Source organism: Sciurus vulgaris, assembly GCF_902686455.1.
Source record: "Sciurus vulgaris genome assembly, chromosome: 5".
Taxonomy (NCBI): domain Eukaryota; kingdom Metazoa; phylum Chordata; class Mammalia; order Rodentia; family Sciuridae; genus Sciurus; species Sciurus vulgaris.
Window position 1 is genome coordinate 7,449,013 of NC_136465.1, and position 20,544 is coordinate 7,469,556.

A 20,544-nucleotide genomic window follows, 5' to 3' on the forward strand; every position below is an offset into this window, starting at 1 on the left:
TGGAAAACTAATTGTCAGAGAGGTGAAATACTTTGTCCCATGGTCAAAGCTACCAAGTAGTAAAATAAAGACTCACACTGTATTATAACAAGAATCATATTACATTATTAATATCTCTATCCAAAGGTGTAGGGTTGCATCTATTGCAAAAGATATATTAGTATATTAAGGAAAAAAATCTGTGTGTAGTTACTTTCCTGGAAGAGAAATAATAAAACCCTCTCACTAATGGTTCTCAATGTTTGAGGAAGCCCTCAGAAGGCAGGGGAGGGTGAGTCAACAGGGGCTTCTACGGCCCCCATACCTACTCACTGTAACACAACCCAAAGCAATTCTACATGATGTTATTTGAAAAAACCCACTAGGGCACCAAAAAAGGTTCACTTTGATTCAGAGAAAATATCAAGATTTAAATACTAAATATGAAATGTCAAACAAAACTGTAAAGTTTCTCACAAGAAATTCTTTACTACATTCTCTAAGTTTTCCCAAGGTATCTACATACCCATACATACTCAATTTAAACATTATCTATCATTTCACCACTATGAACCCATGGAAATTCTATTAAGTCCCTGGAATGCAATTCCACAGAAAACTAAGCAGATCATGGAATTAGGGTTGCTCATATAAAATGATTAACAGTAAAAACTGCTATATGTCACAACAGTCCCATGACACTCAAGTAACAATGAGTCAGGGTGAGGCTTTTCCTGTCAGTTTTTAGGATCTGAGTCAGAAAACATGATAAAAGAGAAAAATTGAGTCAGAATGTAACTCCCCCCCCCCCCCCACAAGATTTTGCCTCCAAATACTTACCTCAATGGAACTGGCTATGTTTAAACATTCCTCCATTCCAGGAATATCCAACTGAATAATTCGAAAATCTTTACATTTTATGATGATGGTACCCAGAGATCCCACAAATCTGTAAGAAATTATAAATCATGCTTAGGAATACAAATATTCCTAATTTTAAATATGATTGTTTCTTTTAAAAAAATATAGTTGCAATCACCCATCTTTATCTATCTTTATTCTCCCCTTAATTAATCTGAGTCAAGCTTGCATCATTAAAATGTTTGCCATAAAGTATTTAAAACACATGTACATATAATTTTTTCAAATTCATAAAATAATGCACATTAGGATAACTCATTTAATGAAGATTATTTGGGATCTTACTCCAAAGCACAGGAAAAAATATCTGTAATTAACAAGTTAAGTATCTATAGAGAAATGTTCTACAGCTTTGTACCTAACATTGTAGCAGTTCATTTAAAACATCTTTTCAATATTTAAAAATTAAAAACTGGGACTGGGGAGATAGCTCAGTTGGTAGAGTGCTTGCCTTGTAAGCACAAGGCCCTGGGTTCAATCCCCAGCACCACAAAAAAAAAAAAAAAAATTAAAAACTATTAACTTTTAAGAGAGAAGACTCAAATAAACAAAACTAGAGATTAAAAAGGAAATATCTCTATAGACACTTCTGTAATCCAGAGGATCATTAAGAACTATTTTGAGGGTTGGGGCTGTAGCTCAGTGCCTGAGCACTTGCCTAGCATGTGTGAGGCACTGGATTCAATCCTTAGCACCATATTAAAATAAATAAAAGCATTCTGTCCATCTACAACTATAAAAATTTCCTGAAAAATAACTATTTTGAAAATCTGTACTCCAATAAAAATGGAAAATCTAGAAGATATTGACAAGTAATTAGATATATATGGCCTGCCCAAATTGAATCAGGAAGATATAGAAAACTTAAACAGGCCAATATCAAATAATGAAATTGAAACTGTAATTAAAAGTATTCCAACAAAGAAAAGCCCAAGACCAGATAGATTCTTAGCTGAGTTTCTACGAGACCTTTAAAGAACACCAGACTTTCTCAAATTATTCCATGAAACTGAAAGGGAGGGAACACTTCTAAACACATTCTATGAAGCCAATATAACCCTGATACCAAAACCAGCCAAAGACACATTAAGAAACCTAGATGAACCTATATCCCTGATGAACTTACATACAAAAATCATTCACAAAATATTAGCCAACGGTATTCAGAAACATACCAAGAAGATAACACATCATGAACAAGTAGGTTTCATCCCAGGAATGCAAGCTGGTTCAACATACACAAATCAATAATATAATTCACCACTTAAATAGAATTAAGGACAACAATCATATGATCATCTCAACAGATGCGGAAAAGACCTTTGACAAAATCCAGCACCCATTCGTGTTAAAAATGCTGGAGACACTAGGGAGTAGAATTTACTTCAACATTATAAAGGCTATGTATGACAAACCCAAAGCTAAAATCATACTGAATGGAGAAAAAACTAAAAGAACTGCCTCTAAAATCAGGAACAAGACAACCACTATTCAACATAGTTCTCAAACTCTAACCAAGCGATCAGACAAGAGGAGATTAAAGGGATACAAATGACATGCTAATGGCATGATCCTGTATTGAAAAGACTAAAAACACCATAAGATAGCTAGAGTTCTAGAGCTGATAAATGAATTCAAAGCAGCAGGATACCAGATCAACACTCATAAATCAACAGCCCTCCTATACATCAACAGCAATTATGCAGAGAATCAGGAAATTCACAATAATCTCAAAAAAACAATAAAATAAAATACTTCGGAATTAATCTATCCAAAGAGGTAAAAGATCTCTACAGTGAAAACTATGGAACACTGAGAAAAAAATTAAGAAGACCTTAGAAGATAAAAATACTTCCCATGCTCTTGGAGAGGCAGAATTAATATTGTCAAAATGGCCATACTACCAAAAACAATATACAGATTCAATGCAATCTCCATAAACACCAATGACATTCTTCACAGAACTAGGGAAAAAAGTCCTTAATTCATTTAGAAAAGGAGACCCAGAATAGTCAAAGCAATTCTAAGTGATAAGAACAGGTTAGGAGACATGAGGACATCTGATCTCAAATTATAACTACAGAGCTACAGAAACAAAAACAGCATGGTATTGGCATTAAAAGAGACAAGAAGACCAAAGGAATGGAATAGAAGACAGAGACAAACCCACATACTTTACAGCCATCTGATACTTGACAAAGGGGCCAAAAATACATGCTGAAGCAAAAGAGCCTTTTAAGAAATGGTGCTGGGAAAACTAGATAATTATATGTAGAAAAATGAAATTAGACCCCTATCTCTCAACCTGCACAAAACTCAAATAAAAATGGATCAAAGACTGAAGAATTAGACCAGAAAATTTGCAACTGCTAGAAGAAAACACAGGGTCAACACTTCATCATATAGGTACAGGCACCAGCTTCCTCAACAAGACCCCTAAAGCCCAAGAAATAAAACCACAAATCAATTAGTGGGATGCCATCAAATTAAAAAGCTTCTACACAGCAAAGGAAATTATTAAGAGAATGGAGAGAGAGCCTACAGAAGGAGAGAAAATCTTTGCTGGCTGCTCCTGGCAGGGGATTACACTCTAGGAATATATAAAGAACTCAGACTGTAGACTGAAGAGGAAGTAAGGAATATAGGAACGGTATTCATTATTTGCATTGTTATAGAAATAAATTCAGCAAAGTAAAAATTTTTAAAAAGATATAGTTCCTCAAAACACGAAACTACCAAGAAATGTTTGAGAAGAAATAGTCTGACTAGTTCTGGATCTATTAAAGAAATTGAAATTTTCTTTAATCCTCCCCACAAAGAAAACTCTAGGCCTAGACGGCTTCACTGATGAATTCAACAAAACATTTAAGGAAAAACACTACCCAATTCAATACAAAATTCTGGCAAACTGAAGAGAGGGAATTACTTCTTAATTTATTCCACAAGGCCATTATTACCCTAATACAAAAACCAGACAAAGATACTACAAGAAAACTATAGAGCAATATCCCTCATGAAAATAAGTGCAAAATTTCTAAATGAACACTGGTAAATCAAATTCTACAATATATAAAAAGAATAACACATCATGACTAATTGGGGTTTACCCCAGGAATGCAACTTTAGCTGAACATTTGAAATCAAGTAATCCACCACACTGACAAACTAAAAAGAGAAAAACCTTGTATCTTCTATTTCAACAGATGTAGAAAAAGACATGACAAAAATCCAACATCTTGATCGTGCTTAAAAACAAAACAAACAACACAACAAAAAAAAACTCTCAGCAAATTAGAAACAGAAGGGAATTTCCTCAGCCTGATAAAAGCAATTACATTTAAAAAAAAAAGTCTAAGCTTAATAGCGTACTTAATTTAAGGTGAAAGAATGATTTCTTTCTGCAGTAAGATCAGGAATAAAACACTAAGATATTCACTCTCACTACTTCTATTCAACATTGTACTGAAAGTTATAGCCAGTGCAGGAAAGCCAGAATAACAAATAAAAGGCACCCATGTTGAAAAAAAAGAAAATTAGGGGCTGGGGTTTGGCTCAGTGGTAGAGTGCTTGCCTAGCACAGGTGAGGCATTAGGTTCAATCCTCAGCCCCACATAAAAATAAATAAATAAATAAATAAATAAATAAATAAATAAATAAATAAATAAATAAATAAAATAAAGGTATTGGGTCCAGCTACAACTAAAAATATATTAAAAAAAAAAAAGAAGAAAGAAAGAAAACTGTATTCACAGATGATGTGATTGTATACTTAGAAGATCCAATGGGCTGAGGGTGGAGCTTAGTGGTAGAACACTTGTGTAGCATGCACAAGTTTGATCCCCAGCACCACAGAAAGACTTTCACCCAAATCTTTCACTGAAAAAAATGTTCAAAGACGTAACAAATTAGTTTCAGCCCGGCTGCAGAAAACAAAGTCAATACACAAAAATCAACAGTACTTCTATATACTATTTCAACAGTATTTTAAAATATTCCTAGAATTTTGTTTTTATTCAAATACATTAAGGACAACAGATCAGGTGACTATCATTGGAAAAAACAGTTTGTTACTCACAGTTCCCAAGAGGAAGGGGCACAACATGCCACACCACATAAGGCCACACAGTGTACTCTAGGTGGGTCAGAAAGAAGGAGCCAGCGAAAAGCACCGGCCAGAGTCTTCACAGTGGTTTCCACAGAAAGGAATGTACAGGACAGTGGGCAAGCTTAGCAAATTTAGTATTGGACAGGGTGGCTAATTTGGGCAGGCTCTAAGATATAGGGATGGGCCTTCCTCATGAATTATTGAGGGTAAGGTCCTGAGTGAAGTCCACTTGAAAAAAGAGTAAAGGGGACACAAATGGTATGCCTTTATGCCATGTACAAACAGAGAAACAACATGTATCCCATTTGTTTACAATAAAAAAAAAAAAAAAAAAGAGTAAAGGGGAATGCACTTGGATGTGGTGGGTTTGCCAATCAAAGGCATCTTGCAGGCAAGTTGTTTGCTATCTCCAGGAATTAGGTAATCCTGGGAGAAGCAGTCAACCCCACGTCTACAAGGCCCTAAGATGTCAAAGTATCATGAAATATACAAAATAAGAAACATGACTAATACAAATGACCAACTGGAAACTGAAAATAAAAATTAGCAGCACTAGAAATAGCATTAAAATATGAAATATACAGAGGAAAAGCTGACCAGTTAAAAGACCTAAGTGAAAACCAGCAAACTTGGCTGAAAAAAAAAAAAAAAAAAAAAATTAAGTCCTAAAAAAGAGACAGAGAGAGAGAGAGAGAGAGAGATACACTTTGTTCGTGGGTTGCCGGACTCAATATGTTAAGAAGTCAATTCTACCCAAATTAATCTACTGATTCAACATATTCTAATGAAAATCCTAGGAGGCCTTTAAGTAGAAATTGAAAAAAGCTGATTGTAAAATTCATATGGAAATGCAAATGACTTCACACAATCAACTTTGATTATGAACAAATTGTGTAAAACTCTGAGTTGGTTGGTTAACACTCCATAATTTTAAGACCTAATATAAAGCTACAGTAGCTTACAGCATGATAATGGCATGAGAGAAACATATGGATCAATGAAACAGAAAAGGGAGTCCAGAAATCAAACCAGTTTTAAATGGACAAAGATGCAAAGACAATTTACTGAAGAGCACACTTTCAACAAATTAAGCTAGAACAATAGAATGTCCATTAAAACAAAAATGGATTCCATACCATGAACCATATACAAACACTAACACAAAATGAATCTTAAACATCTAAATGTAAAACCTAAAACTATAAAGTGTTAGAAGAAAACATGGAAGAACCTTAGTAACCTTGGGTTAAGCAATGTTTTTTTTTTTTTTTTTTTTTTTTTAAGATAAGACACAAAAATCTTAATCCATGAAAAAATAAACCAATAAATTGATATTCTTCAAAATGTGAAATTTCTGCTCTTCGAAAGACATGTTAAAGAAGAAAAGACAGGCTACAGATTAAGGAAATAGATGCAAATCTCACATATGATAAGGAACTTGTATCCAGAATATATATACACATTTACATACAGAGTCTCTCTCTCTCTCTGACTTAAAAAGAAAGCAAGCCAACTAATTAAAAAATCTGGGTAAACCCTTAGCAAAAAAAGACCCACAGAACCCATATCTCTCACCATGCACGAAACTAAACTCCAAATGGATTAAGGACCTCGGAATCAGACCAGAGACCCTGCAGATTATAGAAGAAAAAGTAGGTCCAAATCTTCACCTTGTTGGCTTAGGATCAGACTTCCTTAACAGGACTCCCATAGCACAAGAAATAAAGCTAGAATCAACCACTGGGATAGATTCAAACTAAAAGCTTTCTCTCAGCAAAGGAAACTATCAGCAATGCGAAGAAAGAGCCTACAGAGTGGGAGAATATCTTTGCCAATCATACTTTAGAGAGAGCACTAATCTCCAGAATCTATAAAGAATTCAAAAACTCTACTCCAAGAATTCAAATAATCCAGTTGACAAATGGGCCAAGGAAATGAACAGACACTTCACAGAAGAAGATCTACAAGCAATCAACAAACATATGGAAAAATGTTCACATCTCTAGTAATAAGAGAAATGCAAATCAAAACCACCCTAAGATTCCATCTCACCCCAATTAGAATGGCGATTATCAAGAATACAAGCAACAACAGGTGTTGGGAGGATGTGGGGAGAAAGGTACACTCATACATTGCTGGTGGGGCTGCAAATTAGTGCAGCCACTCTGGAAAGCAGTGTGGAGATTCCTTAGAAAACTTGGAATGGACCCCTCCATTTGACCCAGCTATCCCACTCCTTGGCCTATACCCAAAGGACTTAAAATCAGCATACTACAGAGATACAGCCACATCAATGTTCATAGCTGCTCAATTCACAATAGCCAGACTGTGGAACCAACCTAGATGCCCTTCAATTGATGAGTGGATAAAGAAACTGTGGTATATATATACAATGGAATATTACTCAGCCATAAAGAATGATAAAATTACGGCATTTGCAGGCAAATGGATGAAATTGGAGAATATTATGCTAAGTGAGAGAAGCCAATCTCAAAAAGCCAAAGGACGAATGATATCGCTAATAAGTGGATGATGACATATAATGGGGGGAGGGGAGGGTTAGTGTTAGGGTTAGAGTTAGGTTAGGCAGGGGGGCAAGTATGGAGGAAGGAAGCACTGTATAGAGGGAAAAGAGGGGTGGGAGGGGTGGGGGGAAGGGAAAAATAACAAAATGAATCAAACACCATTACCCTATGTAAATTCATGATTACACAAATGGTATGCCTTTACGCCATGTACAACAGAGAAGCAACATGTATCCCATTTGTTTACAATAAAATAAAAAAAAAGACCCACAGAATAGCAATAAAAACATGAAAAGCTGTTGCATGTCATTCATCATAAGGGAGACGCAAACGTAAAACTTAAACCACAGTAATATTCTCACCTATTAGAACAGCTAAAATTTAAAAGACTGACCATACCAAGTGGTGGCAAGGAAATGGAGGAACTGGAACTCCCATACTGGGTTGGAAGGAATGTAAAACAGTAGGTATAAGCACTTGGCAGTTTCCTAAAAAATTAAACATACACCTCTATCTGATGCCTCTTTCCCCCAGAAGAAACTTTAAAGTCATACAAAGATTTGTATAAAAATGTTCACTGCCCCTTTACTTAATAGCCTCAAAGTAGAAACAACTCAAATCTCCATCAGGTTAATAAATTGTGACCTACAACACAACAGAATACCAGCCAGCAACTACTGATACACATGGATGAATCTTAATTATGCTGAGTGAAAGAATCAAGATGAAGAGCACTGCATGATTTATGACTAACATAAACTTCAATAAAAAGCAAATTAACCTGTGGATACCTGGGAAAGGAAAAGAAGGATTACAAAATGACACCAGGCAACTTTTGGGGATATGTTGCTTATCTCAACTTAATACATATACCAAAATATAACAAATTTTATAATTTAATTATGTACAGTTTATTGCATATCAACTATACCTCAATAAAGCTGTTTTTAAAATTATGCTTTCATTCTGCTTGAGCTGGAAATAAAATGCACACAATAACCAAACTGTGTTTAAAAAATAGTTTATGTATGGACTTACCAAATGTATAAAATACATTCTACTGTCATGTACAACAAATTAGAAAAAAAATTTTAAATAGCACTCAAAAGACAAGAGACATACATGGCTATCCTTTTGTTAATTTCCACATCATCTACTTTTAAGAAAAGACCAACTTCTTTTAAAAAATGAACATTATTCTTCTATTAGTCTGGCTGGCTTTATCTAATATTAAAAAGTATAGTGAATGGCTACAGGAATTAAAAATAATTGTTACTTTTGTAAACAAAAATGCTGTGCAGGGAGGTTACTGAAGGCTGAGACAGGAGGATCACAAGTTCAAGGTCAGCCTCAGAAACTTGATGAGGCCCTAAGAAACTTAGCAAAACTCTTTCTCAAAATAAAAAACAGAAGGGCTACAGATGTGGCTCAATGGCAAAGCACCCCTGGGTTAAATTCCCAGTACCCAAAAAAAAAAAAAAAAATGCTATGAACAATTAAAGTAGTCTTCAGTCATTCACTCAATGTTTCTATCAGTTACTGCTGTAGAATACTGGGTCAAGAAATTTTTTTAAAAAGTATAAGAGCTCCCCAAAATTCCTGCAATTCACATCAACTGTCAGATTCAGTCCTATTTTATTATTTTCTCCTACTGTCCCATTCATGCCCTATACATATGCCTATCATAGCACTTAAAATACTTCATTACACCTACTACTTTATATGTTTATTTCTTGTAATAACTCTTTAAGGTAAAAGTCATGTTTGAATAATTTTTATATCCTCCATTCCTAGTACAGAACCTGGCATGCACACAATTTTAAAACTCCATTAAGGGATGTGAAGAAGAATCTGAATAAAGAATGATCCATTCTTCATGGATGTAAAGACATCAGTTTGACTCTAATTACTTTACAAATTCAAAACAATTCAATTTCAAAATTCTATGACACTGGTGAAAAATTTGTAAAGTCTGTGGTCTAGTTAATAATACACCGGGTTCAATGTCCCAGTCTTGATATTATACTACCTTTATATAAGACATCACATTGGGGGAAGCTGGGCAAAGGATTAACAGACTTGTACGTACTACTTTTGCAACTTCCTGTAAGCCTGCACTTATTTTAAATAAACTGTTTTGGTCCATTTTTTGTTTTGGTAGGGATCAAATCTAGAACCTTATGCATGCTAAGCACATGCTCTACCACAGAGCTATGTCATCAGCCTAAAGTTTCTTCAAATTCTATGAAAATGGAAAATTCAAAAATTACATGGTCCATTATACAGGTTCAAACCATTGGCAACTTTTTTAGAAAGAAGAGGAAGCTGGGCACAGTGGCTCACACCTGTAGGTCAAGCTACCTGCGAGACTGAGGTAGAAGGATGACTTGAGTGCAGGAATCCCAGACCAAGCTGAGCAATACAGAAAGAGTACAACTCAGAAGAAGAAAAGGAAGGAATAAGAGGAGGAGCAGGAGGAAGAGGAAAGAGAAGGAAGGGGAAGGAAAAAGAGGAGGAGCAACTAACTACTATTGGGTTTTAAGTCATATCACAAATCCATAGGAGTAAAAAGAATATAGTAATAAAAGATTAACAAGCCAACAGATCAAGAGAGAGAGCTCAGAAACAGTCACTCACACAATACAAGAATTTCATATATGACAGACTGACTTGCTGTTAGAAGACAATGTTAATGCTTAATGGAGAAAAAGAATTGAGCTCTCATCACATTTGAAACAAAGGCAGAACTCAAACAAAATACAGACCTATAAGTGAAGGATAAAACTAAGAGCCATCATGAAAGAAAATGTCAAGAATGCCATGGTGACTCTGGAACAGTGAAGGAGTTCTTAAGACTCATAAAGCACACACCATAAAGTAAAAAATTCATGAATTTTGCATTAAAATTAAGAACTACGGTTCAACAAAGAATGGGCCAGGAAAGTTAACAGCTGAGTGAGAAACTAGAAAGAGCCATCTGCAATGCCTAGCTGGAGAGTCAGTATCCACAGAGCACACAAAAAACCTACACAAACTAACACGAAAGCGCAACACACATAATTTTGAAAAATGGGCTGGAGAAATTAGGTAAGTCACAGAAAGAGTGCAAAAACTAAAAACATGTATTGTTAACGAGTACATAAAGAGACACTTAAACATGACATTAATGGGTGAAGTACAAATCAAAACAAAGCAACAGTATTTTGTAATCTATAATAAGACTCATGAAAAGTAGAAAGACAATACGAATTGCTTGTAAGAATGTGGGGAAAAGGACTCCCTCTTGCACCTGGTTGGAGGGCAAACTACAACAGTCATTTTGGAGATCAGTGCAGCAGGGAGATATGTACCCCACTTTACTGTCAATTCCATCCTAAGCTTATGTACCCACTTTACAGTCAATTCCAACCTAAGTATGATCTCAGAGAAACTCTTGCAAGAAACTATGATAGGACATGAACACAGATGTTCATCAGGGTTGTGACAGCATGAAGCTGGAGCTTACTGAAAAGGCTTGAAAAGTAACATGTTTTAGATACTTTGGAATTCAATGCCAACATCAAAATCAGTGAAGTAGGTATACATACCCCAATACAGAAGAGACCTTGAAAAAGGATACCGTGTTAAAAATGCCAAGAAACCCGACAAGATCTCCAGCATAATGCCTATCAGGTAGATGACACACCCACGCACAACAGCACTATCTAGTTTAGAAACATGGCTGCTTAAAGGAATTGGGGAGGACAGGAGAAATCGGGGTGAAATAGGGATGGAGAATAAATGTAAAAACAGAAAACCTTTATAAGTCAATCATGAATATGAGGCATCAACCCAAAAGGACTATCTCAATTTTCTGCATCAGAGGTCAATAAAAAGAAAAGGCCAGCGGAGTTGTAAGGCTTGTGTCCTGGAAGGATCAAATAAAATGATGTAAGCAAAGTACATACAAGTATTCTACAGACTTATGAAGCATTATTCAAATATAAATTGTTACTTGATATGGGAGGGATTATCTTCTTCTTAAGTGACAAAACTGAGGTTCAGAGAAGTGAAATATCTTGCCCAAGGACACCTACCTAATAAGAGGTAAAACCAAACAAGTCATTCTTAATGACTTTCTCTTTCTCACTCCATTTACAATTCTTCAGCAAGGCATGCAGCTCAACCTTCAAAATACACCCCAAATCTAACTACCTGTGATCACGCCAGTGCTTCGTTCTAAGTCACCCTCATCTTTTATGTCAACTACTCAACCATCTCCAACTAGACCTTCTGCTTCCACCTTCACTCCTCAACACCACATTTCCTGCTAGCAGCCAGAATTATCTTCAAAAAAGTCTATGCTGCTATTTCCTTGCTTTCAACTCTCCAAGGGCTGCCATGATCTGGCTCCTGCTTATTCTTCCAAACACATCCCCCATCATCTCCAGTCCTTACTCCTGGTTCACTGCACTCCATCCACAATGGCCTCTTTGCTTTTCTCTACAAAAGGCAAGTATGTTCCTGACTCAGGATCTTTCCATTTGCTGTTCCCTCTGGCTAGAAAGTTGTTCCCCCAGATATTCACATTCTAACTTCTTCACATCTCTATCTCTAATCCAATGTCATCTGCCTTTTCTGAAACCTGTTCTAAAACACTACCTCTTGCACTCTACAATCTCTCATCTTCCTTTATCCTCCTTCCTGTGACATAGGTAGAAATATATCTTTTTGAGTATGTGTGGTACTGGGGATTCAACCCAGGAGTGCTTTAACACTGGGCTACATCCCCATTTTTTTTTTTTTTTTTTTTTTTAAGTCAGGGCCTCACTAATTTGCCAACGCTGACCTTGAACTTGCAATCCTCCTGCCTCAGCTTCCCACATTATTGAGATTACAGGATATCACAGACGTGCCACCACACTGGCTGTTGATTTATACAATATCTGTTCATTTATGTGATAGTCCATCTCCTTCACTAGTACAAAAGCTCCTGTCAGTATAAGTCACCATCGCACCTAAAGAACCTGGATAACGCTCAGCACGCAGAAGACACACAGAAGTAAACTAGTTCTTGAGAGCAACAATTAAACTGACCTGGCCATGATCATGCTCCTTCCATTACATCGTGCTGCTTCCCAGGAAAAGGATCAATATGTCTGCAGTCTGTCATTTTCCCGTAACAGATTAAAAGGTCCAGCCTTATATAGCTCCTTCTTTATCACCTAATGAAGCTCAGCAACTATAAATGCTACCATGGGGAAATAAATAAGTGAAAAGTAACCATAAATAGAGGTCAATCAGAAAGGAGAGTTGATGATCACGGAGAGACAACTCATATGACCATTCAGTGGTCAATCCTACTTCTTATGTGCCTAAAGGCCAAGCCACGGTTACAAGTTTTGAAGGAAATAATAGGATGTGAGCCCTGGCTTCAAAAAAGCTAATATATTTCTATCAAAATGCAAATATGAATATATGCCTATGAAAGAAAGATAATCAAAGAGCTACTGGATTTCAAAGTGAGAGGAACTGCTTTCAATTGTGGAATTAACAGAACCTGTGAAGGACATGGCAGCTGAACTGGTTAAACTGAAACACTTAGATGAAAGCCTATGAACTTCTGAAAGACAAGAATTACATTCTATTCATCTTGGTGTCTTTGACACCTCACAAAACATCTGGAATATAAAAGCATCTGATAAATGTAAAACTTACTTGGGGAGAAGCAAGGTATTTTTCCAGAAGGAAAAGATAATAAAATACAAAGACAAGAGAATGCAGGATTTATATGAGCCACTCACACACAAAAATCTTGGACTGGCTAGAAAAAGGGGTCATGAAAGGAAATGCAAGAAGGGTTCATGAAAAGAAATGGGGGGAAAAAATGAGAAAGTAGGTTAGGCCTAGAACTTGAACAACCAGGAACAACAGCCTTGGTTCAGACCTCCTTATATAGGTAATGAGATAAAGACCATGGGAAATCTTTTTACACAGGAAAAGGTGATTTGCAGAATCCAGAGTCCTCTGTAGGAGTGAATAAATACATAAATCTACCACTGCTTCACACAAACTGCTGAAAATTCTACCATTTCTGATTATTTTATTTTAAGGCAATAACCTCTGTGGGAATCTTAATATTCAAATTCTCCTGTGAGGCAACAGAAGAAGTTGTTGTCATTCATGTATTCAGTGTAAACTGGATAATCTGTATGCCTTCTCCTGGCTAGAACACACAGGGACATCAGGGAGATGGGAAATTTAAGAGCAGATGGAAGTATAACTTTGACTTTGAGACAATGCTTTGCAAAGATAAAAAGTAGTGTCAAAAAAAAAAAGTTAATTAGTTCATACTTTTCCTTAAAAGCCGACCTTGTTCTTTCCAAAGATTGAGTTAATGCACAGAAGACATTATAATCTCCCTTAGTGTGAATTATTAAAATGATAACCCAGAAGGTAAGAAATAAAATATAAACTGAACATTTTAAGGGGGAAATGAAAGAGTCTGTGGCATGTATTACTAAATACTTCATACTCTGTTCTTTAAATTTCCTCAAAAGTGGTGAAGACTTTATCCAAATCCTATCCAATCACAATTTCATGAACTGTGACTGACAGTCGATAACGCGTCAAGGAATGTGATGGGACAAGGAGAAGGAAATTTCAAACACTGAAAATCCATCCAAATGATGTTATGTACCAAAAATGACAATCAGGACGACAGCGACCACGTGATGCCCGAGACCTTCGCCAGATTCAACAGAAACCGGGTCTCACATCTGCCTGGAGCTTTCTGCCTTCCAAAACCGAGGTCCCGAACCGGGCCTCGGCGGGCTCACGCGGCAGGCGGGCCTGCTGGGGGCGGCGGCGCCGCGCCGCAGGACCGGCTCCGCGGGGACCCGGCGCACTCACCGCTTGTCGATGGCGTCGATGTTTGAATGGAGGAGCCACAGCTCCTCCGTGTTGTCCTGCCGCGAGGACAGGATGAGGTGGTGGCCCGTCAGACACAGGGTCCCCTCGACCGCCGGGTAGAAGGGCCGGTGCAGCACCACGTTGTCCACCCGCGGGGTCTTAATCAGCTCCGCAAACTCCATGTTCCCCCAGCGGCCGCAGCCGGGCGCCCGCCGAGCCCAGGGCCGCGAGGCGGTGACCCCGCCGCAGGGCTGGAGGGAATGACCCGCGCTGGGCCGGCGGCCGGGGCGGGGTCCGGGGCGGGGAGGCCGCGCCCCGCCCCAGGCCGGGTGGGCGCGGCGAGGCCTGCGGGCTCCGCACTGGCCGCGGAAGGCCGGGGCCGCGGCCGGGCCAGGCCCTCCCGCACCCGCCGGTCACCCAGGCCCGGGACTCGGCCACCCCGCCTCGGCGACGTGCCGGCTGAGGATAGAAGGAGGAGGCCGCTTTAGGACCAGCTTCCTAGCGGGAGCCGCTAGGGTCTTCTGGCGGAAATAGCTGCTCGCAACGGGAGCCTTCAGCGACTCCGGGCGGAAGCAGCGGAGCTCAGACTCGGAAGACGTAGGGGTGAGAACCGGAAGTTGGTCCTCTCCTACGTCCGGAGAAACGCTTCCGGAAACACAACCAGACCAGAAGATTTGTGTTCCTAGGAGAGGAACCGGTTGTTTTTTAGGTTCTGGGTTGTTGTTTTTTGTTTTGTTTTGTTTTATTTTGTTTGCCTTCCTACCCTCCAGCCACACTCCTCGCCCCGTCCATCTGTTCTCTACCAGAAAAGGCCCGGGAAGATGGGCCAACGAGAAGAGGTCCCGTCCCTCTTCCTTCCACCTGAGTAGTAGCCGCTCGAGGGCACTTCGGAGCGTCGGGCTGCCGGAGATTGTTGCGGTGCTCGGGTCCGAGCACTGCCGGGGCCGTGGAGCAGCCGCCGGTCTGTGCGAGGGACCCCGGGCAGACGCCGCGGACTTCCGCCACCGTGGTGACCGCGAACAAGGAGAAGCGTGCAGATAGCTGTGAGAGCGACCTAGGTGGGTGCAGACCCAACGCACCCTAGAGGTGGCTCGGGCGCCCTGGGAGGGCTCCCTGTCATTCTGCAACGAAGCCCGGACTCCGATCAAGATCTCCGAAATCCAAGGCCTTGGTGCATTGGTCTCCACCCATGGCCTCTCCGCTATATGCAGTTGAGCTGTGGCAGAATTCCTAAGGCATGCCAGGGACTTATTCACATAATTTCTCCTTGCTCGTTCCTCCTCCCTCCCTCTTTACATTGACATCGTTATTCTAAAATGGGAAATATGTTTGGATCCTGGTCTGCTTTTACTCTTAGCCTTTGAAACCTTACCTTGTAGTCCTAGGAACAGTGGTTGGCCAAAGTCTCAAGAGTATTCAAAGATAACGTGACCTCATCAGATTACCCAACACTTGTCCCTCTTGTTCTCTTCTCAAGGCTAAACACTGTATAACATTGTTATCCCTGGGTGTCCAGTTTAAATTATTTCTCTGCCAAAGAAAAGCAAGAACCAGCAGAGAAGGGTTGGTGGGGGAGATTATTTATGAATCTATTTTTTTTTAAAAACTGGAATTTTTGTCTTCCTTTCTTAATTTGGTCCTTTATAACAATTACCAGTTGTGGAAGGAGAATTTCTTTCAGAATGAAGAATCAGGAAGCCAGGCCTAGTGGCCCACACTTGTGATCCCAGCAGCTAGAGAGGCTGAAGCTGCGTAATTGCAAGTTTGAGGCCAGCTTCAGCAATTTAGAGAGGCTCTTAAAGCAACTTAGTAAGACTGTAAGGGCCCAACGAGTTGACTTAAAAAGTTGCCAGAGTTGCTGATGCTAAAAAGAGGTTAAAAATGAAAAGCTGCTGCAGACGGGTTGAAATCAGCCTAGCTAGGTAACAGGATGTCCTTGGCAGTTGATTTAGGCTGTTGCTAGAGGTAACAGGGGTGGTCAAACTGACCTCCTATAGACCAGTGGTTACTTTGGTGACTAAAACTTTGCAGCCAAAACATGTCCTAATATGTAAACAAGGACATAAACCCTCCAATTGTAAAAGAGAAACTGAGTCCCATTGTCTGAAGTGTATAAAACAACTTGTAAACTTGTGCTTGGGGTACTCGGCATTGACTGCTAAGCTGGTCTGTGTCGAGTGCTCAAGCAGCTGCTTGAATAAACTGACTCTTTCTGTGGTTGCATACAGCTTGGTCTCCCTGTGGTATCTTTGGGGATGGTTCGGGGCTTGGGCGCAACAATCACCTGGTGGTCCAGGCACAACAAGACCCCGTCTCAAAATAAAGAATAAAAAGGACTGGGTATATGGCTTATCATTAAGCACCCCTGGGTTCAATACCCAGTGTATTAAATAAATAATAAAAATTCAGGAAAAGTTTTACAAAGAGCTTATAATTGGGAAATAGGACCTTGAAGGATGAGTAAGGTCAACACTCTGAAGATGGGCTTTTAGTTTTCTTGAATATAGCTTATGAAAATAGCATGATGTCATTAAGTTTAAAAAATGTTTTAATATTCTATGAAGCCATAAGCTCTTTTTGTCCATGAGGGAGAATTTTGTCCATGAGGGAGTTATCTGCTGAGCTATTACTTTAAAACATGAGAGACTATAGAAAATCACACCTATCATGAGTTGACGCTCAAAGCATGGAAAGCCGTTGAGTTCTGAGGAAAACAAAAATTCAGTGGTAAATAGAGCAGGGGCAGAGAATGGAGGGTACTTCACCATGTCAACAGCAGATGGCAGTGGACTCAACTGTAATGGGATAGGTTGCATTCTAACAAAATAATGCAACCAAACTGTGGTCGAATACTTATCCAAACTGCCTGGGCATGAGGGTCTTGGAGGATTCTGATAACCCAAGGAAGATTATGGCATTTATATTTCGTGTAAAGAAGTTAATACCTTATAGATATAATTCTCACCATTCTGTGAGATATAATGGTATTGATATGTAATTGCCAAAATATGTTTATCAAATAATCAACTCACCTTTATGAAGCGCCCACTTGGGTCACTGCAGAGAATAGAAACAATAGATCTGACATGACCCTCGCCTTCAAGGAGTAATAACTAATTTGGAAAGGCTAACACACTCCCAAGAGCTAGTGAACAAAAGAAGTACAAACACTTAAAGTGCAGATTTACTCTTCTGGCTTTGTGTTTTCCTGCTAAGCTTTGCATAGTTTGTAGAAACCGAGGTCATTTGAAGTAGTTTAAGGAAAGGTTGACAGTTTCCAAGAGTAACAGAAGTGTCTGAGTTGGGGAAGACACTGCCTGGGTGCACTGGTGATGAGCAGCTGTCCTCCACCTGCTTTGCTGTGTATTGACGGGAGCAGCTGCAACACCTGATAACCTCAGGCCAGGTCTTTCTTACACCTCCCACACCTTGCAAGCAAATTGGTCACCAAGTGGTTCACTCTGTCTTCTAGTATGTCTTGAATTCTCCCATTCTCCCCAAGTCCAAGGTCAGTAGCTTTGTTCAGGCCACCACCATTTGCCATCTCCAAACCAAGCAGTGAGAACCAAGCAGTGAGGCAGAACACAAGGCACCACTTGTAGTCCAAGGCCCAGGCCCTTGCTGATCCACTAATTTAAATCAGACTTATTTTGCAGTTTCTGTCTGTTAAGATCCTGAACTGTGGGTATTAGGATAAGATAGCCTTTCCTAACTAAGCAAAGTGGGGCTGAAGTCTCATTACCCCCATCAAAAACAAGAAAGTTCTAGGAATGAAGATGGGACCCGTGGTTCTGTGTTCAGGTTCTACACTCTCATAGCTACACCCCAATATCTGGGTCTTGCATCTCAACCTCTGAACCACTTCATTTTGTGAGACTAAGTGAAAGAATGGGGTCCTGCCACTTGAGAAGGAAATGGCAAAGTGGAAGGAAGAGGGACTGTTGGCATTGCTACATGGAAACACCCCAAACACAGTTTCTTAAAACAGTGCCATAATCTGGCAGGTGGAACTGAAATAGGAGAGGATGAGGCTAAAGTGACTGGGAACTGCCGAGACATCTCTCTCTCTCTCTCTTTCTCTTTCTCTCCCCTGCTCCCTCCCTCTCCCTGTGGGCCACCCTCTCCCTGTGGTCTCCTTGGAAGCTGGAAGCTGTCTGGCATTCCTGCTGATGTGGCAGGCTCAGGACAGTTACACTGCATACGTGCAGAAGAAGGTGTCAAGAGAGTATTCCCCAGAGCAAAGTGGAAGCTGTGTCACCTTTCATAACCTAGACTGGGATGCCACATGATGTCCCTTCCCTTGTCCTCCACTGACATAAACAGTCTTAAAACCTCTCCATTTCAAGATGACAGATTCCATCTCTCAGAGGAGCAATGTCTAAGAATTTGCACTGCAGAGCCCCTGTCCAGGGCAGGGAAGAATCAGGTGTGGCTGCAGCTTCCCCTGCACACACGGGCAGCTGGGAACAGGAGCGAGGAGAATGCTGGGAAATCAGCACTCTGTTCCAGCAAAGTGTTTTTCTGCTCCTGGCCATAGTGAACTAAGAACGTGCAATTACATATAATTGGATATAATTAAAATAAAGAGACACATCTAAAATAAAGGCCTATTTAAGAAGTAGCAAAATTAACTAGGTGGGAATGTCAACAATGCTAATTCAGTGATTACTGCTGGGGTTTATTGTTCTGTCATTGAACCCAAATAGGGATCAGTGTCCAATGAAGTAGTAGAGGACCCGGGCCTGCTCTCACCTCTCAGCCTCCCCTCCCTGGCTTTTCCATCTTCCCCCACTCCATTTAAGTGAAGCTTTATATGTAATTCTGAATGTGACATGTACCTTTCCCCGGCCCCTTTAGACTGTCACACTCCTCTCGAGTAACCCTCCTTACTTCCCCTTTGGCTTTTTTCCACTGTCCTTTACTCCCCCCACCCTCCGCTTTTTCTGAGATGGACAGATCTATAAGTAGCACCCACGGGTGACTAACTTATCACAAGGAGGAAAGCACACCTTCACAGTGGCGGTATCTGGTGGTCCTCACTGCAGTCTAGAGCAGCGGAAGCCAGGCATCCTGCGCTTCTGGTGTGACACGTGACCCGGCCCTTCCCCTGGAGGGGCTCACACCCAATGTGCTGAACGCAGATCTAAGGGGGAGGCATCATACTCATCCGCCCAGCTGGCATGACTGCTGAGAATTCAACCCCACGGAAAACAAAAACAAAATTTAAAAGGGCAGGAAGAGCCAGGCCTTGTGTACACACCTGGAGTCCCAGCACTTGGGAAGGTGGGAGAATCAGTCGAGCCCAGTAGTTCAAGGTCAGCTCAGGCAGCACAACGGGACAATATCTCAAAACAAAACAAAACAAAACAAAAATGGCAAAAACTCTGATAAAGAGTTTCTGAAACTCTTTATCAGAAAGAAATGCTAGAGAAGGTATTTTGGCGTATGAACACAGACTGCACACTGGGTGCTTTTCTTGAGTTAATGCTGATTTCCTTAGATAGGATGATGATAAGGCGGTTATGTAAGGAAACATCATTTTTCTCCTGAGTTACCTGTTGAAATGTTTGAAGAGGAACTGTCACCATATCTGCAGCTTATTTCTAATTGCTTCTGGAAAAATGCACACCTGTATACACGTGTGTGTGTGTGTGGTATGTATGTATACACGCACATACACAATACATGGTCAAAGAGAGAACAAAACAATAGATTATTGGCAATTGATCAATCCAGATGGAGGATTTAAAATGTTTATTGTACTATTCTTTCAACTTAGTATCAATATTTTTTAAGTTAAAATTTAGAAATTGAAACAAAAACAAAAAGACATACTGAATTTTGACACAACCACAACTTAATGAACATTAGTGAAAACTGGTAACATGGAGTTGTGGCTTAACATCACGTGGTCTGGAGTGATCTGAATCAGCGATTCCATTTTACAGGGCCCTGACACGGGGAAACCTAACCTCCTAACCTTCTGAGGATGGTCAGATTCCGAGAAATCACCAAAAGACTTGGCAACAATAACTACTGCTATGAACCTTCCTTTTTGTTCTTACGGGGTTACTTGTATTCAACTACGAATTGGTCAATCATACATTCATAATTTAAAATCTT

The 20,544-nt window shown here is 39.7% G+C and overlaps 1 protein-coding gene and 1 long non-coding RNA gene across 2 annotated transcripts in view; one reads left to right on the plus strand and one right to left on the minus strand.

Annotated features, from left to right (window-relative positions):
• The window catches only part of MTMR9 (myotubularin related protein 9), a 42,568-nt gene extending 27,954 nt beyond the window's left edge, over positions 1-14,614 (minus strand). Inside the window, 2 exon segments of the mRNA XM_079139951.1 lie at positions 819-928; positions 14,422-14,614. Of these exon segments, the coding sequence (XP_078996077.1) occupies positions 819-928; positions 14,422-14,603 (292 nt within the window). The 5' untranslated portion in view covers positions 14,604-14,614.
• Positions 14,615-14,891: 277 nt separating this feature from the next.
• LOC306661169 lies at positions 14,892-16,648 on the plus strand. Its single transcript, XR_013763820.1, has 2 exons — positions 14,892-15,024; positions 15,228-16,648. It is a non-coding gene; the product is annotated as an uncharacterized lncRNA (long non-coding RNA).
• The last annotated feature ends 3,896 nt before the right edge of the window (positions 16,649-20,544 follow it).